General features: G+C 33.5%; 1 protein-coding gene across 1 annotated transcript in view; it reads left to right on the top strand.

Annotated features, from left to right (window-relative positions):
* Nucleotides 1-16,268, top strand: part of C23H9orf85 (chromosome 23 C9orf85 homolog) — a 53,636-nt gene extending 37,368 nt beyond the window's left edge. Inside the window, exons 3-4 of the mRNA XM_014848826.3 lie at nt 11,927-12,040; nt 12,550-16,268. Coding sequence (XP_014704312.1) covers nt 11,927-12,040; nt 12,550-12,700 — 265 coding nt within the window. The 3' untranslated portion in view covers nt 12,701-16,268. The remainder of the gene's footprint in view (nt 1-11,926; nt 12,041-12,549) is intronic.
* The last annotated feature ends 1,770 nt before the right edge of the window (nt 16,269-18,038 follow it).

The raw sequence follows: 18,038 nt of genomic DNA, 5'->3' as shown, positions 1-18,038 counted from the left end.
TCACTATGAGATACCTGAAGAATAATGTTTGCTATATGCAGTGATCGGTCCAAGTTGAGCCTTTATTCGCCATATAATCCAAATTTGTAGAGTCTAAGTGACAATCCATTATTTAATGGCTAATTCTACAGTCCACATGTTCTGAACACTTTGGTTTGCCTCCATTTTGATGTGTTGTAAAAGTGAGCACATTTGTCAGCATTCTAGAAGCACAGCTTCTTTTAATAAAATACACGTGATAAGTCTCTGAGCCATTGTTGACATAAAGCTATATTGCATATGTTGGAAAAATAGATTCAAATGAAAACTAAATGTATTTTATAAAATGAATTACTATGTAAAGAACTTTTACTTATTTTTTCTTCATATTTGAAGAAAATATTTATGTCAGGACATCTTAAAATTAAATACTTTATTGTAGAATCTTTTAATAGGAAAACTGTCTCAATGCTAATAAGCATTGGTGCTTATTGAAACTGATAATGGAGATGGAAATGCAAAAGCTTTATATTTTATAATAATAGGACGATAGCCAGAGAAAGCTCTTGACTTGGTGATATTTTATATAGGAAAATGGCTAAAGAGTAAAGAACAAAGTTGAGTTCCTTAACAATGAACATATGGCAGGAAGAAACAGCAGAGACCATAAAAAATCTTGGTAAAAATTGGATGTTTAGTTTACATGTTTATTGCCTAAAGACAGTTTTTATTTTTTTGTGTTTTTGTGTGTGCTGGCACCGTAGATATATATATATATTTTGTTATGGTAAATAAAGACTGGCTTTCAATAGATTCTTTTATTTTTACCATTTAAAATAAACAAATTGGATTGTTTATCTGGTTTGTAGATTATCAAGCCCCTTCCAATCCTGCCCATGTTTCAACCATCATTTTTGTTATTAACTTGGAGTGTTACACTGGGTAAGAATGGCAGGTGAAGTTCATACCAGTTTTGTCCATTACATTTTACAAATTTTATTGGCTAATCGAGAAGGATTGGAATTTTTAAGTGGTAAATTAAATTTTACATCAAACTCCATGCCACATCCCAATCAATTTTATTGACATAAATACATGACTAGAAATAAATACTTTATTAAATGTCACATTACCAGGCCAGTGAAAAACTGATTACTTACTGCTGCAAAGGCTGTAGTAAATTAGGAAGAAAATATTGTTCTGAAATACAAGAGAAAGGGATATTTAATAATTAAACCTCCATTGTCAGCCAGTTCTTCTCTTTAGATGTGTATGTACCTTTGTGTAGTTTATTTGAAAAATCAAGTAAGTTTGTTTGGATGGCAGAGGTGATGGGGATGAGGATAGTTGAACAATGTAAGCTATCTGCCAGAATCCAAGCAGAATTAAAAGATAGTGAAGACTTGTAACTGTAGTTCAACTCTTTTGCTCTCCTTCCTGCTCCTGTCCCCCATAAACCTGGTAAAGGTCTACTATAAACAGCTGAGAAACTCCTACAGTTTAGTGCTTTTTTCTCATAATACCGCATGACTTCCATGAATAGGGACTAGGAGTAGCATTGCAGAGAGTATGTCTTAGATTAGTAAAGTACTTTTAGTACTCTGGAATGCAAAAATAGCTAACCTTCTCCTTTATTGGTATTTTAGAACTGCAATTTTGCTTGTACTGTTTGGGCTCTGAAATGATGCATTCTTTCTGATTTGGCTTTTAACTGTAAAAGGTAGAAGCCAGAAAGCTAAGTCCCTTAAAATTAGAAATTAGATTCTGTTGGTGGGATTTGTGAGAATTATTGCTAGAATTCTTCAGAGAATTATCAGGAAGCTGATATCATATAGGGAATCATGGTAAAAGGAAAGGAAAAGATCTCAAATACTTAGAGCTGGCCTGTCTGAGGTCACATATAGCTAGATTTCACTTTAATCCCTGAAGTATGAGTTTTTCCATTTTCTGATAGCATCTTAGCAAGTAGATCATTAAGATATTTGTATTGAACTTTACATTTTTTTCAAAGCTCTGTCACATATATTGTATTCTAATAAGAACTCTTTGGAAAGTGAGAAAGTGGCCTTAGAAAAGTTAGTGACTTACCCTAGGCACAGCTAGTAAGCAGCAGATTCAAAATTAGAATGCAGGTTTTTTTTCTCTTCATAATCTCTCATTCCTGGCTTTCATTTTAATGTCACATCCCTAAGGTTTGACTCAAAGTCATCCACATGACTTGAACCATTCCTATATCTTATAGAATGAAGATACATCTGTTGGAAAACTTTATTTTGTATAACCAGATTTTCCTTAACCTACAAGAACCAAGAGACTGGACTTGGATTTGAAAGATAATTTAGTATAACCTACTTATTTTATTAGGAACAAAATTGTCTCTAGGAGGAGTTCAGGGTAATGATGGGGGATATTACCCCAAACATAGCTCTTTTCTGAACAAAAAAGATGGGTTTTCTAGGGACAACAGACAAGAACTTTGGTTCAACTTGCAATTATTTTAAATAGCATCACCAGTGTACAAGACACTGTGCTGTATGTTATAGAAGATACCAAAATGAATGTCCAACACCAAGGGATTTACAATCCATTGAGAGAGATGGCCCACAAATAACTCTTGGGTAGATTACAAGAAGTGCTAGGTGTAAATAAAAGGAGAAAGTGACCCAGAAGCACAAGTTAAGACTGCAGAGGAGTAATAAAATGAAAACAGGAGAAAGAGATCTAGAAAGGATATGAATTAAAGGTAGAAAAATGCTGTCAAGAATGTTTATAGGAAATCCTGTGAGGAAGGCACCAGAAAATGGAGGAAAAATGAACAAGAATCCTGTTTCCTTTGATAGACAATGCAGATAATCTCGTGCTGTCTCTATATGTCTTGCCTTTGGGTTCCACATAAATTGTCATTTATTCATTCATTTGCTCTTATTAGTTTTTCTTTCCTCTTGTTACATAATCTTGGTGATCCATGAACATTAATCAATATTGCCTGTCAAAAAGAAGATTTTCTATCTGCTCTGAATAAACATTTAATGAAGAGAAAACAAGACTGAGAATTTTGGTTTAGTGGTAGGATTTCTAACCTTAAAAAAAATGAGTTGATCATTATTCTTTTTGTTCTTTTATCAAATAAAAGTTAACACTGTTAGAAACTACAATATTATCAGTCCCTCCGTGTATACCAGTGTGTGGCAATAAACTATATAGTTAGGCGTCTTTGGTTATGCCCTTCAGCTCTAGTATTTCTTATAATAGGTTGGGGCTCTGATGGTTAACCAGTGATATGAGAGTTGTGTCACCACATTCCGGGAGTATTAAAATGTCCTACCTGGAGTGGAGTTTTAGTCACAGGTCACTCCTTGTGTCATCTTGTAGTGTATGCTGACTGTGAACCCTGGCTTTATTCTTGCTCAGAACCTTGGTTTAAAGGTTTAAATATTTGAAGGTAAAAGTGGAGAGTTTTCATTACTGTCACCAATTGTTCACCTGTGCATGAAGGCTACTTTTTGGCATTAATATTGATCGACACGACAAACTTGGACTGAAAACTGCCTGCCCTAAAGTGTGCTAATTTCCGTTTTCTTTTTTTCCCTAAACTTCTCTTGGTCAGAGATGAATATTTTGTATTCTTTTAAGAATTATTCTAATCAAATCTAGTACTGCAATAAGAAGAGGTAGTACAGTCTCCACTTATTTTCAAAAGCATCCTTTAGGGACACAGGGAAGTGAATTGTAACTTCTTCTACTCAAAGTTCTTGGAATTTGGGGATATTGTCTCCTTAAAAGCGTTTTCTAAGTAGCATATGATGTACTTCCTTAGTATGGCTTCAGAATCTTTCTGTGTTAGCGCAGATTGCTTAGAGCCACTGCTGGAAATATGACTTGCAGAGCTGTATTGATGTTGAGTTTCTATTGTTTGTACATGGAGGGTGGAGTACCACAGCTGACTGTTTACGAAAGCACCTAGTCATCACATATGTGAGAGTATCACAAGTGGAGCTTAATTATGATAAAGGTTAAAGTGTTATAATATAACCAGGAAATGAAGGCAGTGCCAGAAAAGTGGTGGAGTAAAATAAACCTTTTACTTCTAGCAAGTACTAGAAATATAAGATCAGTTCTTTTCCCCTAGGTGTTTATTGTCCAGATCAGTGGTTCTCAAACAGTTTGTTCTCAGGATCCCTTTACACTCTTAAAAATTATTGAGGACCCCAAAGAGCTTCTGTTATATGGGTTTATATGTGTTGTATCTGTTGATATTTATTGTAATAGATATTAAACCTGAGACATTTTAAAAATAATTATTTAATAAATAATATAAACAACATATGCCCATTAAGTGTCAATAATTTTTTATGAAAAATAACTTTTGAAACAAAAATATTAGACAAGTGGCATTGTTTTACATTTTCACAAATTTCTTTAGTGTCTGGCTAGTAGAAGGAAAAGGAAAGAGTAAATTTTAGAAAGAGTAAAAGTAATTTTAATAGCCTTTTTCAGATAATTGTAGAAATTCACCTTTGATACTACACCAAATCTTAACAAGTGGAAATTTCCTAAAGGTTAGTTAGAGTGTAGAATCTGAAATCACATCAATGAACACTTTATACTCTATTACAGTAACATCCGTTGGTCTGTCCTGCACTTTGGATCTTTCCCCCATACATGATTTTGCAACATCATACATTTGCTCATTTGGAAAATATTCTTCCAAATGTTGATATGCTTTATTATACAATATAAAAAGTAGTGTTAATGTCACAATGAGGTCCTTAAAAAGGTCTGTGGGTTTCTAATTTGGGTTTTTTTTTTTAAAGACTAGCACCTGAGCTAACATCTGTTGCCAATCTCCTTTTTGTTTTCTTCTCCTCCTCCTCCCCGAAGCCCCCAGTACATAGTTGTATATTCTGGTTGTAAGTCCCTCTGGTTGTGCTGTATGGGCTGCCGCCTCAGCATGGCCTGATGAGTGGTGTCATGTCCATGCCCAGGATCTGAGCCAGCGAAGCCCCAGGCCACCAGAAGCGGAGCACACAAACTTATCTACTCAGCCACGGGGCTTGCCCCCTAATTTTTGTTTTTAACTAAGTTTGTGGAGGTGATGAATACAGTAATTACTAGTACAATTTGGTGCCACTGTCATTGTTCATGCTAAGGTGCCAGCACTTAATATCCATTATGAAGAATGAGAATCAAAGAAGTTAAAGTGACTTTCAAAGATAATATGACAAGGGCACGTCAAAGCTGGGCTAGAATCTAGGCTTCCTGTTTCCCAAATCAGTGCTATTTTCAAAATAATGTTTTCTAGTATTTATAGTGATCCATTGAAAACTTCAAAATTTGTCCCTGATTAAATATTAAATATTTCCTGAACATTTTTTAGCTTTTATTACTTTTTCTTTCCTTTTGTGTTTTTCATTGTAAAATAAAGTAAATATGGTAACATTTTTTGAAAGTATACTAGTCTCTCCTTTGTCAGTAAACATGGTTTGTAGGAGTGACCTGTTTTTTTATTTGACGACAGTTTCCACTAAAATGATGAATTGTGGTATATGCATGGTCAAGGTTGATTGTTTCTGGGAACTGTGTCCCATGGAGAAATAAAAAGAAGGCAAAATCATCATTATTTGAACATCTCTGAAATTCTCTTGCAGTGGACTCACAAAATATTCAAAATGTAGCCATTTTCAAGGAAATTAGGTAAAATTCGCTTTCAGTTATATTTAAAGTTTTTTCTTACTGTGCATTTTTTAAAAAAATACTCAAGTGATTAAATGATATACAGCTATTTTTAAAGATATTTCAAAATACTTCGTAAGTTTTATAACAACTTGGAATGCATATCTCTTTTATCATTAAAATAATATCTAAACCATTCCATGCTTAAGATCAAGATTCTTTGGCTAGAAAAATGTAATTCTAAGGTGAAAAAGAATGTAGAGACACTTACGTTCAGACCTTTTTTCATTCTACTCCCCATAAGGACATACAGCCTGGATTAAGAGTTTTAAAAGAGAAAGCACACAATGGTCCCACTTCTGTGGCAGAGAAATTAGAAGGTTGTAAATGTCTAAAAATGTATGTAATTTACATTTTCAGAAACACATTTCACATTTATAAAGAGGAAACACGTCATTTTAAAAATGTACATGTGTGTAAATCTCCTTATAAGATACATGTATTTATATTCACAGAGCAACTAGCCTAATAAAATCTGTTTTTCAGAATGAATTTAAATTTGAAAAGAGCGTAATTGCTAGAATTCCTTCTTTTCTCCGAATTGGCCATTGAAGTCTCAACTAGCAATAGGAACCCTGGAAAACCCCCATATCAAAGCAGAATTACTTTAATCTGGTCCAGAGTTCTCAAGTGATTGTGTGCATAAGAATTTCTTGAAGAGTTTGTTTAACAAATAGATTCTTGGAAGCCATCCCCAAGACTCTGATTATGTAAATAATGGGTGGACCCCAGGAATCTGCACTTTAATAAGTTATGCAAGTGTTCAAGCCCTGTTAAGAGTCACTGTTTTGGGTACTAGGTGGGCTAGAGAATGTAGAATCTGACATCTTTTGACTCCAGAATCCAAAACAGGATATCCCATTTTTAAGCCTATTTTACATGTAAATTTTAACATGAACAGTTCTGTAAACACAGTTTTATCCCTGAATTAGCAATTTGAATACTTAACGATTGGTTTACCCCAGGAGTCCCTAGTATGAAACAACATATTCATAGAAATGAAAACATTTCTAATTTCCTTGAAGCCTGAGATGAACCTAACCAAGACAGACGTTCTTTAAAATTATTTTAAAACTTTAAAAAATTGAAGCCTAAAAAACACTGTAAAATTTTTCCTTAATCCATTTGGATTATTACAATCTGTTTGTGTTCTAATGGTATAAATTTTTTTATCTATTTTTTATTGCAGAGTAATTAAGTAAAGCTTTTTGGAAAGCCAACACAAACATACCAAATAATTTAACAAAAAATATTTAGTAATTATTTTCACTTAGGTTGTATATCAGTTTTTTTTTTTTAATTCTAACTTATTTTTCCCAGTCAAATCTCTTGAGGGTATAATTTACATACAGTAAAATTCACCCTTTGTAGTATATAGTGTTAAAAAACAAAATTCAACTGAGTAAATTTTAAAGATCTTATTGACTTTATTCAGTGATTCATGAATTGGGCAACATCCAGTCTAGCAGATGGAAAGGAGCTCTGAGGAGCTGTACAAAATGAAAGACTGTTATAGGCAGAAGGGGGTGGGAACAGGAAGTTATACTAGCCAAAAAAGCTGATTGTAATGGGGGTCTATGAGGCCGCTTGTCTTTTTCTGCTTTCTTAAGGTGGAAGTTTAGATAGTTCTCCTTATTTAATATAAACATACATATATAATCAATTGGTTTTCAACACAGTACAAAGGGAATTCCATAGAGAATATAAACGTTTGATTACATAATTATATAAATTTCCCAAGAACTTCTTTAGCTCCGTTTCACAAATTTTGGTGCTGTGTTTTCACTGTTATTCAATCAAAATATTTTCTAATTTCCCTTGTGACTTACTCTTTGACCTACAGGTTATTTAGAGGTGTTTTGTTTAATTTCTACACATTTGGGCATTTTCCAGATGTTTTTCTGTTGTTGATTTCTAGTTAATTTCATTGTGATAAGAGAACATATTTTATATAAACTTCAATTGGGTTTTTTTTTTTTAATTTGTTGAGGTTGGTTTTATGGCTCAGGATATTGTCTGTCTTGGAGAATGTTCCATATGTACTCGAAGAGAACATATTGCTCTGGTTGAGTGGAGTGTTCTATAAATGTCAGTTTGGCTGATAATCTTCTATCAACCAGGTGTTCTATATGTTTACTGACTTTTTTGTCTACTTGTTCTATCAATTACAGAGAGAGAAGTATTGAAGTCCTCAATTGTAATTGTGGATTTGTCTATTTCTCTTTTTAGTTCAATAGTTTTGCCTCATTTATTTTAACACCCTGTTGTTAAGTGCATAAACATTTAGGATTATTGTGTGTTTTTAGAAAATTGATACCTTTATTGTCCTGTAATATCCTTTTTTAGACCTGGCAATTTTCTTTGCTTTGAACGCTATTTTGATAATAATGTAGCCGCTCCAGCTTTCTTTTGATTAGTGTTTGCATGGTTTGTTTGGTTTTTTTTCTGGTCTTCTACTTTTGACTATCAATATGTTTATGTTTAAAGTGGATTTTTTTGTGTCTTGTATCTTTCACTCCATGTTTTTCTTATCTCTGAGATTTCCACTTGACCCTTTAAAAATGGCTTTATTAAGATCTGTCTCACATACTATACAATTCATTCATTTGAGCTATACAATTCAGTGGCTTTTAGTATATCACAGAGTTGAGCAACCAACACAACAATCAACTTTTGAACATTTTAATCGTCTCAGAAAGAAACCCCATACCCATTAGCAGTCAATCTCTATTTCCCCCCAAACATCACCCTCCCTTGCTTCCTGTCTCTATAGATTTGCCTATTTTGGACATTCCATATAAACAGAATCATATAATATCTAGTCATTTGTGACTGGCTTCTTCCACTTAGCATAATTTTTTCAAGCATGTTGAAATGTTTATCATTACTTAATTCTTTTTTATAACTAAGTAACATTCCGTTGTATAGCTATGCATTTTATTTATCCATCAATTGATAGACAGTTGGATTATTTCCACTTTTTTGGCTATTATGAATAATGCTGCTATGAACATTCATGTACAAGTTTTTGTGTGCATATATGTTTTCAGGTCTCTTGACTGTCTATCTAGAAGTGGAATTCCTGGGTTACATGAAACTCTTTAACCTTTGACCTATATCCTTAACCTTTTGAGGAACTGCCAAATTGTTTTCAAAAGTAACCATACATTTTTACTCCCCACCAGCAATATGAGGGTGCCAATTTCTCTACATCCTTACAAAACTTGTTTTTTGCCCTCCTTTTTGGTAATAGTCATCCTAGTGGGTGTGAGGTGGTATCTCTTTGTGGTTTTGATTTGCATTTCCCTGATGGCTAGTGATGTTGAGCATCTTTTCATATACCTCTTGGCCATCTGTATGTCTTCTTTGGAAAAATGTCTGTTCAGATCCTCTGCCCATTTTTTAAATCAGATTGTTTGTTTTTTTGCTACTGAGTTGTATAAGTTCTTTATATATTTTAGATATTAACCACTTAGCAGATATATGATTTGCAGATATTTTCTTCCATTTAGCAGGTTGCCTTTTCATTTTGTTGATGGTTTCCTTTGCTGTGCAGAAGCTTTTTAGTTTGATGTAGTCCCTCCCACTTGTTTATTTTTTATTTTGTTGCTTTTTCTTTTGCTGTCAACTCAAAAAAGTCATTGCCCAGACTGATGTCAAGGAGCTTATTGCCTGTTTTCTTATAGAGTTTTTATGGTTTCAGGTCTTACATTCAAGTCTTTAATCTATTTTGAGTTAATTTTTATGTATAGTATAAGACAGCGGTCCATTCTCATTCTTTTGCATGTGGCTGTCCAATTTTCCCACCACTTATTGAAGAGACTGTTCTTTCTCTATTGTATTTTCTTGACTCCTTTGTCCTAAATTAATTGACCATATATATGTGGGTTTATCTCTGGGCTCTCTATTCTGTTCCATTGATCTGTGTATCTGTTTTTATACCAATACCATACTCTTTTGATTACTATAGCTTTGTAATACAGATTGAAATTAGGGAGCATAATGCCTCCAGCTTTGTTGTTCTTTCTCAAGATTGCTGTGGCTATTTGGGGTCTTTGGGGGTCCCATACAAATTTTAGGATTGTTTGTTCTATTTCTGTCAAAAATGCCATTGGAATTTTGATAGGGATTGCATTGAATCTGTAGATTGCTGTGGGTAGTGTGGGCATTTTAACAATATTATGCAGATATATAGAGAACATTCCATCCAAAAGCAACAGAATACACATTCTTCTTGAGTGCACATGGAACATTTGCTAGGATAGATTATATGTTAGGCCACAAAACAAGTCTTAAAAATTTAGAAAAAGTGAAATCATATCAAGCATCTTGTCCCATCACAATAGTATGAAAGTAGAAATCAATTACAGGAAGAAAACTGGAAAATTCAGTAATTTGTGGAGAATAAATAACGTGCTACTGAACAGCCAGTGGGTCAAAGAAGAAATCAAAAGAGAAATTTAAAAAATAGCTTGAAATAAATGAAAATGGAAATACAACATATCAAAAGTTATGGGATACAGCAAAAGCAGTTCTAAGAGAAAAGTTCATAGTAATAAATGCATACATCAAGAAACAAGAAAAATCTTAAAAAACCTAACTTCACACCTCAAGGAACTAGAAAAAGAAGAACAAAAGAAGCCCAAAGTTACTAAGAGGAAAGAAATTACAAAGATCAGAGTGGAAATAAGTGAATTAGAGACTAAAAAGATGATAGAAAAGATCATTGAAACTAAGAGCTGGTTATTTGAAAAGATAAACAAAATTGACAAACCTATAGCTAGATTAACCAAGGAAAACAGAGAGAGGACTCAAATAAAATCAGAAAGGAAAGAGGAGACAGTACAACTCATACCACAAAAATACAAAAGATCATAAGAGACTACTGTGAACAATTGTATGCCAACAAATTCAACAGCCTAGAAGAAATGAATAAATTTCTAGAAACATACAACCTACCAAGACTGAATCATGAAGAAATAGAAAATCTGAACAGACTAAGTACTAATAAGAAGATTGAATTAATAATCAAAAACCTCCCAACAAAAAAAACGTCCAGGACCAGACAGCTTCACTGGTGAATTCTACCAAACATTCAAAAAAGAATCGATACCAATCTTTCTCAAACTCTTCCAAAAAGAATAGGAGGGAATGCTTCCAAATTAATTTTACAAGGCCAGCATTACCCTGATTCCAAAACCAGATAAGGACGCCACAAGAAAATAAAATTACAGGCCAATATCCCTACATACATTCAAAATGCTCAACAAAATATTAGCAAATCTAATTCAACAAAACATTAAAAGGATCATACACCATGATTAAGTGGGATTTATTCCAGGGATGCAAGGATAGTTCAACATCCACAAATCAATCAATGTATCAGTGTGATATACCACATTAACAAAATGAAGAATAAAAATCATATGATCATTTCAATAGATGCAGGAAAAGCACTTGTCAAATTCAGCATCCATTTTTGATAAAAACTCTCAACAAAGTAAGTATAGAGGGAATGTACCTCAACATAATAAAGGCCATATATACAAACCCACAGCTAACATCATTCTCAATGGTAAAAAGCTGAAAGCTTTTCCACTAAGATTAGGAAAAACACAGGGAGGCCCACTCTTGCCACTTGTATTCAACATAGTATTGGCTGTCCTAGCCAGAGTAATTAGACAAGGAAAAGAAATAAAAGGTATGCAAATTGGAAAGAAAGAGTAAAACTATCACTATTTGAAAAGAATATTTTTTAAAAGCTTTAAGAAAGTAGGAGGCTGGTCCTGTGGCCGAGTGGTTGAGTTTGCACTCTCTGCTTTGGTGGCCCACTGTTTCACCAGTTCAGATCCTGGGCACAGACGTGGCACTGTTCATCAAGCCATGCTGAGGCGGCATCCTGCATGCCACAGCTAGAAGGACCCACAACTAAAAATATACAACTATGTACTGGGGGGCTTTGGGGAGAAAAAGGAAAAATAAAATCTTAAAAAAAAAGAGAGAGAAAGATCTCAAGTACTGTTATTTTCCAGTGAAAACATCTAGAAATGCCGTAATCAATCTATAATGACATAAATATCTAATTGAAATTGAAATCTAGCAGTTTTGATTTGGGGGCTTTTCACCTATACATTTGGCTACACCCCTTTATTTCATCAAGTAAATCTTAGGTAATTAGTAGAAATTAATATTTGATTTTCTTTTCCACTTTTAGTGTTAAATGTTTACAAAAGACAGTGAAGGATTCTTATCATATAATGTGTAGACCATGTGCCTGTGAACTTGATGTTTGCGCAAAATGTGGAAAGAAAGAAGACATTGTTATTCCGTGAGTATTTCTTTTTACATTTGAGTTTTATTCTTTTAGTAATTGATATGTGAATTTTCTTTTAAGGAAACATTCAGTAGCTCAGAGAATCTCAGAATTAAAGTATATCACACTAATGTAGACTTTTTTCCTACCTAACAGGAAAAATGTCTTAATTGTTTATAAAATTTTTCTATCATTACAATAAAAGTGAAATTTTATAGTTTTAGGAAATTAAAATGTTTATCCATAAGGTTCACATTCACTACTCATTACAAAAGAATTGCTCGTTATATAACTACTTTTCTTTAATGGACATCATGTATTAATGCTTTTGAACCTAATTTATTGACAGCAGTATTATAATTGGTTGGATCTTGCGTTAAGTTAGTCTTCAAGGAGCTTTTTCTCTATACTTATTTCATTAGACTCTTGTTAACCAAGAAAAGTAGTGTAAAGGTCTTTTCAATCTACACAGTTAAATAACAAAAGCCTAAGAAATAAATAGAAGTTTTTTCTTCCATCTGTAGGTTTAACAAAGAAACAGAAAAAACAGAAAATTTTGAAAATAATCTATGTTCTAACCATCAAAGAAGCTGCAGAAGAAATGAAGAAAGTGATGATGATTTAGATTTCGATATTGATTTAGATGACGCAGAAGATGGCAATCAAGCGGATTAACATAACTATACTAAAGTCAGTTTGAAAACATGAAATTCTAAACAACTTTGGACTTTGAGGGTTTTACAAAAAAGTACTGTGAAATCCTAATGAGGAAATCATAAAAACCTGTAGAAAATAGGCAAAACTTATACAGGGACAATATAAATTATGTATGATATTTGAATAATTATAAAGCTTTTACCCAGAGTTTTCCTATAATAAATTTTAAAGTAGCGTATGCTAGAATATCTGCCAAAATTAGTATGGGTTTAGCATTTTGCAGTTCGTGGAAATTATTTAGAATTTACATATACTACCTATATCAAACTAAGTAAGATTCAGAATTGATGATTGTGTAAGAACTATCTCATGGAAAAATCAGATGACATTATTATATTGCTAGCCTCAAAAACTGGTCCTCAGTAACTACCTTTTGATAAATTGATCTCGAGTAAATGGCCCACATAAGAAAAGCCTGCCTACTTATGTTTGCTTGTTATAAAGCGAAAAGTTTATTATAATATTTAACAACTGTATAGCAATTTTTCATTGGAAGTATTTTTTTATATCTTATGACATTTTTTACCTTTTTTGTCTTGTGAAATATACATACAGAAAAAATGCATAAAATATATATGTATATTTAATAAATAATTATTTAAAAAGTCATACATCTATCACCTAGATGAAGAAACTATTCCTAAACGCTGTAAATTAGCTTTGTCTTATTTTTGAACTCTTTTCTCTTTTTCTTTTAATCTCAAACCTAAAGAAAAGTACCAAATAGTACAATGAATCTTTGTATACTCTTCACCTAGGTTGATGATTGTTAACATTTTTCCACGTTTTCTTTATATCACAGTAGATGGGTCTAGATATATATTTTATTTACTGAACCATTTGAAAATAAGTAGCTGGCATTGGTTTTGAATTTTATATGAACAGACCTATACTATGCATGTTATTTTCTCTCTTCTTTATTTCATTATTATGAAATTTGTGAAATTGATCCATGTTGTTGCAAGAGCTCTAATTTGTTCATTTTACATTACTGTGTTTTATTCCGTTGTATTTACATACTAATTACATACATTAGAGAGGATAAGTTGACTTATCCTCTCTAATGTTAAGGGACGATTGAGTTATCTCAAATTTTCTTGTTACAACCAATAGTGCTATGCACATTAGTATATCTGTTTCTTGGTACACATATCTTATTTCTTGGTACACATTTCTGTTAGATGTATGTCCAGCAGTGGTAGAGGACATCAGGTATATGCATCTGCAGTATTACTCTATAATGCCCAACTATCTTTCCAGAAAGATTGTTCTCTCCCTTCCCCACAGCAATATATATATATGAGAATTCCAGTGCTCTGCATCCTTTCCAACACTTCATATCAGACTTTTTAATTTCTGTCAATTTTATATGTATGCTACATATATCTTTGTCTTATTAATTTGTATTTCCCTAATTACTAATAGGCTTAAGCCCCTTTTAATGTTTATTGACCATGTGGTTTTTGGATAATAGAAGATATTAATGAATTGTTTTGGTGAAGTTTAATAATGTTACTTAAGAAATGCATACTGAAATATTTGAGTGTAATAGCAATTTAAGATATTTCAGCATAAAAAAGTAAAGACACAGATAGCATTTTAGTGGCACCAAAAATAAGTTACCTAGGAGTAAATTTAAAAAATACTCAAGAACTTTATACACAAAAATATAGAATCTTATCAAGATCCAAAGTGGAGACATAAATAGAGAAAGATAAAAATAAATGGGGAGAGATACTGTGTTCGTGATGTGGAAGTCTCAATATTCTAAGCTTACAGAAAGTTTCTCTCCCATAAATTTATGTGGCTTTCTTTTTTGCATATAAGTTTATTTTCTAGACTATAACTTTTGCAGTTGAAGAGCCAACTAAATTATTATTAGACCTACCATAAATTCTTTGCCATTTGAATGAGTTATAAGTCCTCAGATAACCTTACCAGAAGAGAGATTTAACAAAGAGCATCACCTAGTGACATATACTAATATCTGCATTTCGTCCTTTAGTGCTAAGACAAGTTGTTTTGTTTTGTTTTTTAAGAAGACTTAAATTTAATTGTTATGTTTAGTTCATTTATATTTCTTTATGAATTATCCTTTCTAATCTAAAAATTACTTTTTTATTGGAGCTCAGCATGGATCTAAATCCTGGCTCTGTCACTTACTAGCTGTATGACTTGGTACAATTTAACTTTCTGTGCTTTGGTTTTCATGAGATTGATAGAAGGATTAAATGCATTAATACGTAAAATGCTTAGAACTTATGAGAGCACCACAGAACTGATATTATTATTGCTCCTATGTGATTATATATATATAAATTAATTAGTCATTATTAATTAGTAATGAAGACATGAATTTGTTTGCCTACATTCTGAAAAAGAAGAGTTATATATGGATTCCATATATATATGGAATATATATAGAATCCTGTTACTTGCTCATGCTATCTGGTTCCAGAGTCTGATTTTTAACTACTGCACAATAGTGCTGCCACTCTGTCATATGTCAAAAGCATTTCTATAGGTAAATAGAGAAAAAACTTTATTAGATGGGGGACATGGCATGAACAAGTTATTGGTGACTAAAAAGGCTTGGAATAATAATGGAAATAATATAGTAATAGCTAACATTCTTATTTCATTTGTTCAACGAATAATCATTGAGCACCTATGTGGGCAAGGCACTGTTCAAGATACTTGGGGTACAACAATGAAGAAAGCAGAGATCCATATCCTTTCAGAGATTACCTTTTAGTGGGTAGAGACAGCCCATAAACAATAAACACAGTAACTAAATTATGTGTTAGAAAGTAAAAAGTGCTATGGGAAAAAATAAGGCATTGTAGGATAGTTGGGAGTCTGAGGGCATGGATGGGGTGGGGATGAGCGTGTACACGTGGGGAGGAAGTGGGCTATGATTTTTTAATAAGGTGTCCAGGGGGACATGTTGGGGAAGAATGTTCCAGGCAGAGGCAAAAAGGCACAGCAAGGCCTCTGAAGCAAGATTGTGCCAGGTGTGTTCAAGAACAGCAAGGAAAGCAGCAGTTAAGTTGGAGAGTCCCAAGAGAGAAGATCAGGGAAGTAATGGAAGGCCAGCTCATGTGAAACCTGCTTTTAAGATGTTTTTACTTTATCTTTGGTTTTCAGCCACTTGACTATGATTTCTAAGGTGTGAATATCTTATTTATGCTATTTAAGATTTTCTCAGTTCCTCCAATCTGTTGGTCCATGTCCTTAAACAGATTTGGAAAAATGTTCAGCATTGTTTCTTCAAATAGTGCTTTTCCTATTCTCTCCTCTCCTTCCAGCTCTCCAGTTACACGTTAGACCCTTTTGACTGTGTCCCGTGTCTTTCTCCTGCTCTGCTGTCTTTTTTCCATTCATTTTTTCCTTTCTGTGCTTCATTTTGTGTGTTTTCTATTGGCCTTTCTTGGCATTTGTTAATTCTGTCTTCTGAATAAATAGGATTAATGTGTTCAGTCTGCTTTTAAACCCATCTAATAAATTCTTAATTTCTCATACTAAATTTTGCAGTTCTAAAATGTCCATTTGATTCTTTTTTAATAGATTATAGTTCTGTTGAAATATTCCATGTTACCTATCTTATGTGTCTTTTTCTCTATTTTCTTAGACATTTTAATCACAGTTATTTTGAAGTCCTTGTTCACTTTTGTTTGCTTTTATTGATTATTTCCTGATTATGGGTCATTTTCCCCTGCTTTGCTCATCTAATTTTTATTGTATGCTAGAAATTGTGGATGACACATTATAGAGGCTTCCTCTAAAAACTAAATTTGTGCAGGTCACCTTGATTCTGTCAAATCTTAGTTTTAGGCTTTGTTGGGGTGATCTATTTCAGTTTCACATTTATTTCTAGAATTCCCTATTCCTGTCTCTTAGTCTTCAAGTATTGTCTTTATTCCTAGATGTGTATTTTCTGGGGTCTTAACTTGTTGCCAAGAGTGTTCACCCAGGTATCTCCACTCTGGGTGAGCCCATCCTCCTGCACTGTGTGACTTCTGAGGTCTGACTAGCTCCCAGCCACTCGGCTGCTGTTCTCTGCTAGGACTCCTGGGGTTGTGCCCTGTGTGTGCAGCTTAGGAGACTAAGGAGTGACAGAGAAGTAGGAGGAGAACCAAGAAAGGGTGTCCTGTAAGGCAAGGGGCGCATGTATTGAGTGCTCACTGTATCCTGGCCCAGCTCTAAACTAAGGTCTTTTGCGATAAGCACATTTGAATGTTCATTCTGGCCCTGTGTAGTGACAACTATCATGATCCATGTTTACAGATGAGAAAGCGAGATGAAGTAATTTGGCATACAGCCAAAAAGTGTCAGGCCCAGGTTTTGAACCTATACAAGCATCTGATCCCAGAACCTCTTCTGCACGTTAGAGTTAGTATGCATAAGAATAATATGTGAGTCGCTGACTGATAACGCCACTATATTCCATACTCACAGTCAGTCCCTCTGCCATGCTTTCATATTCCCTTATTTCAGACAATTTAGAGCTTGTTCCGTTTTTTTTCTGAAGAACTTTTGGGTTCCAGCATCACTGGAGAGTGCTTAGGCTTTTAGCCACTGCTTATGCACCTGAATTGAATGACTTTTTCTTACTCACCCTGTGACTCTTTATTTCCACATATGAATCATAATACCGTAATCTTTCTAATTAGATGATGTCACTTTATTGTGAGAACTTGCATAATAGACGGCATATAAGTGTTTGCCAGCAATTCTGGATATATCTAGGAGCTGTACTGGGAAGGTAAGTTGTAGTGATTAACTCCTAATACAGTAATAATATTAGAAGAAGAAAAAGAAAGGTGTTACTTGGTGCTTAACATACATTTGTTACTCAGGTAGCATAAAGAGCGCTGCTCTGAGTCAGTATTCTCCATCTTTCAGGTGAGTCAGCTGAGGCTCAAAGGTTGAGTCACTTGCCAAAGTCCGAAAAGACAGTAATACATCTGAGATTCAAACCAAGTCTATATGGCTCCAAAGCCTATCTTATTGCAACTACATTTATGCAAAATTACAAATGGTCCAGGTTCCTAAGCACTTTTTTTCTTGTGTTATTTGTAACAGCATTAACATGAACACACCTCTATCCCTTCCTTAGCTTCCTCTTTCTAGGGAACATTGTAACATTAGTAACATTAGTCAATATTACTCAATGATTGCCCTGTTCAAAAGCCACATTTAAAAGAAAAAAAGATTATAGATAGCCTCTATATAACTTGTGCCATGGAATATTTGTCACTCATTACGTTCAAATTTGTCAGTAATACTGAATGTT

This window comes from Equus asinus, chromosome 23 (assembly GCF_041296235.1).
Source record: "Equus asinus isolate D_3611 breed Donkey chromosome 23, EquAss-T2T_v2, whole genome shotgun sequence".
Lineage (NCBI taxonomy): Eukaryota > Metazoa > Chordata > Mammalia > Perissodactyla > Equidae > Equus > Equus asinus.
This window is presented reverse-complemented; position numbering and strand designations above follow the sequence as displayed.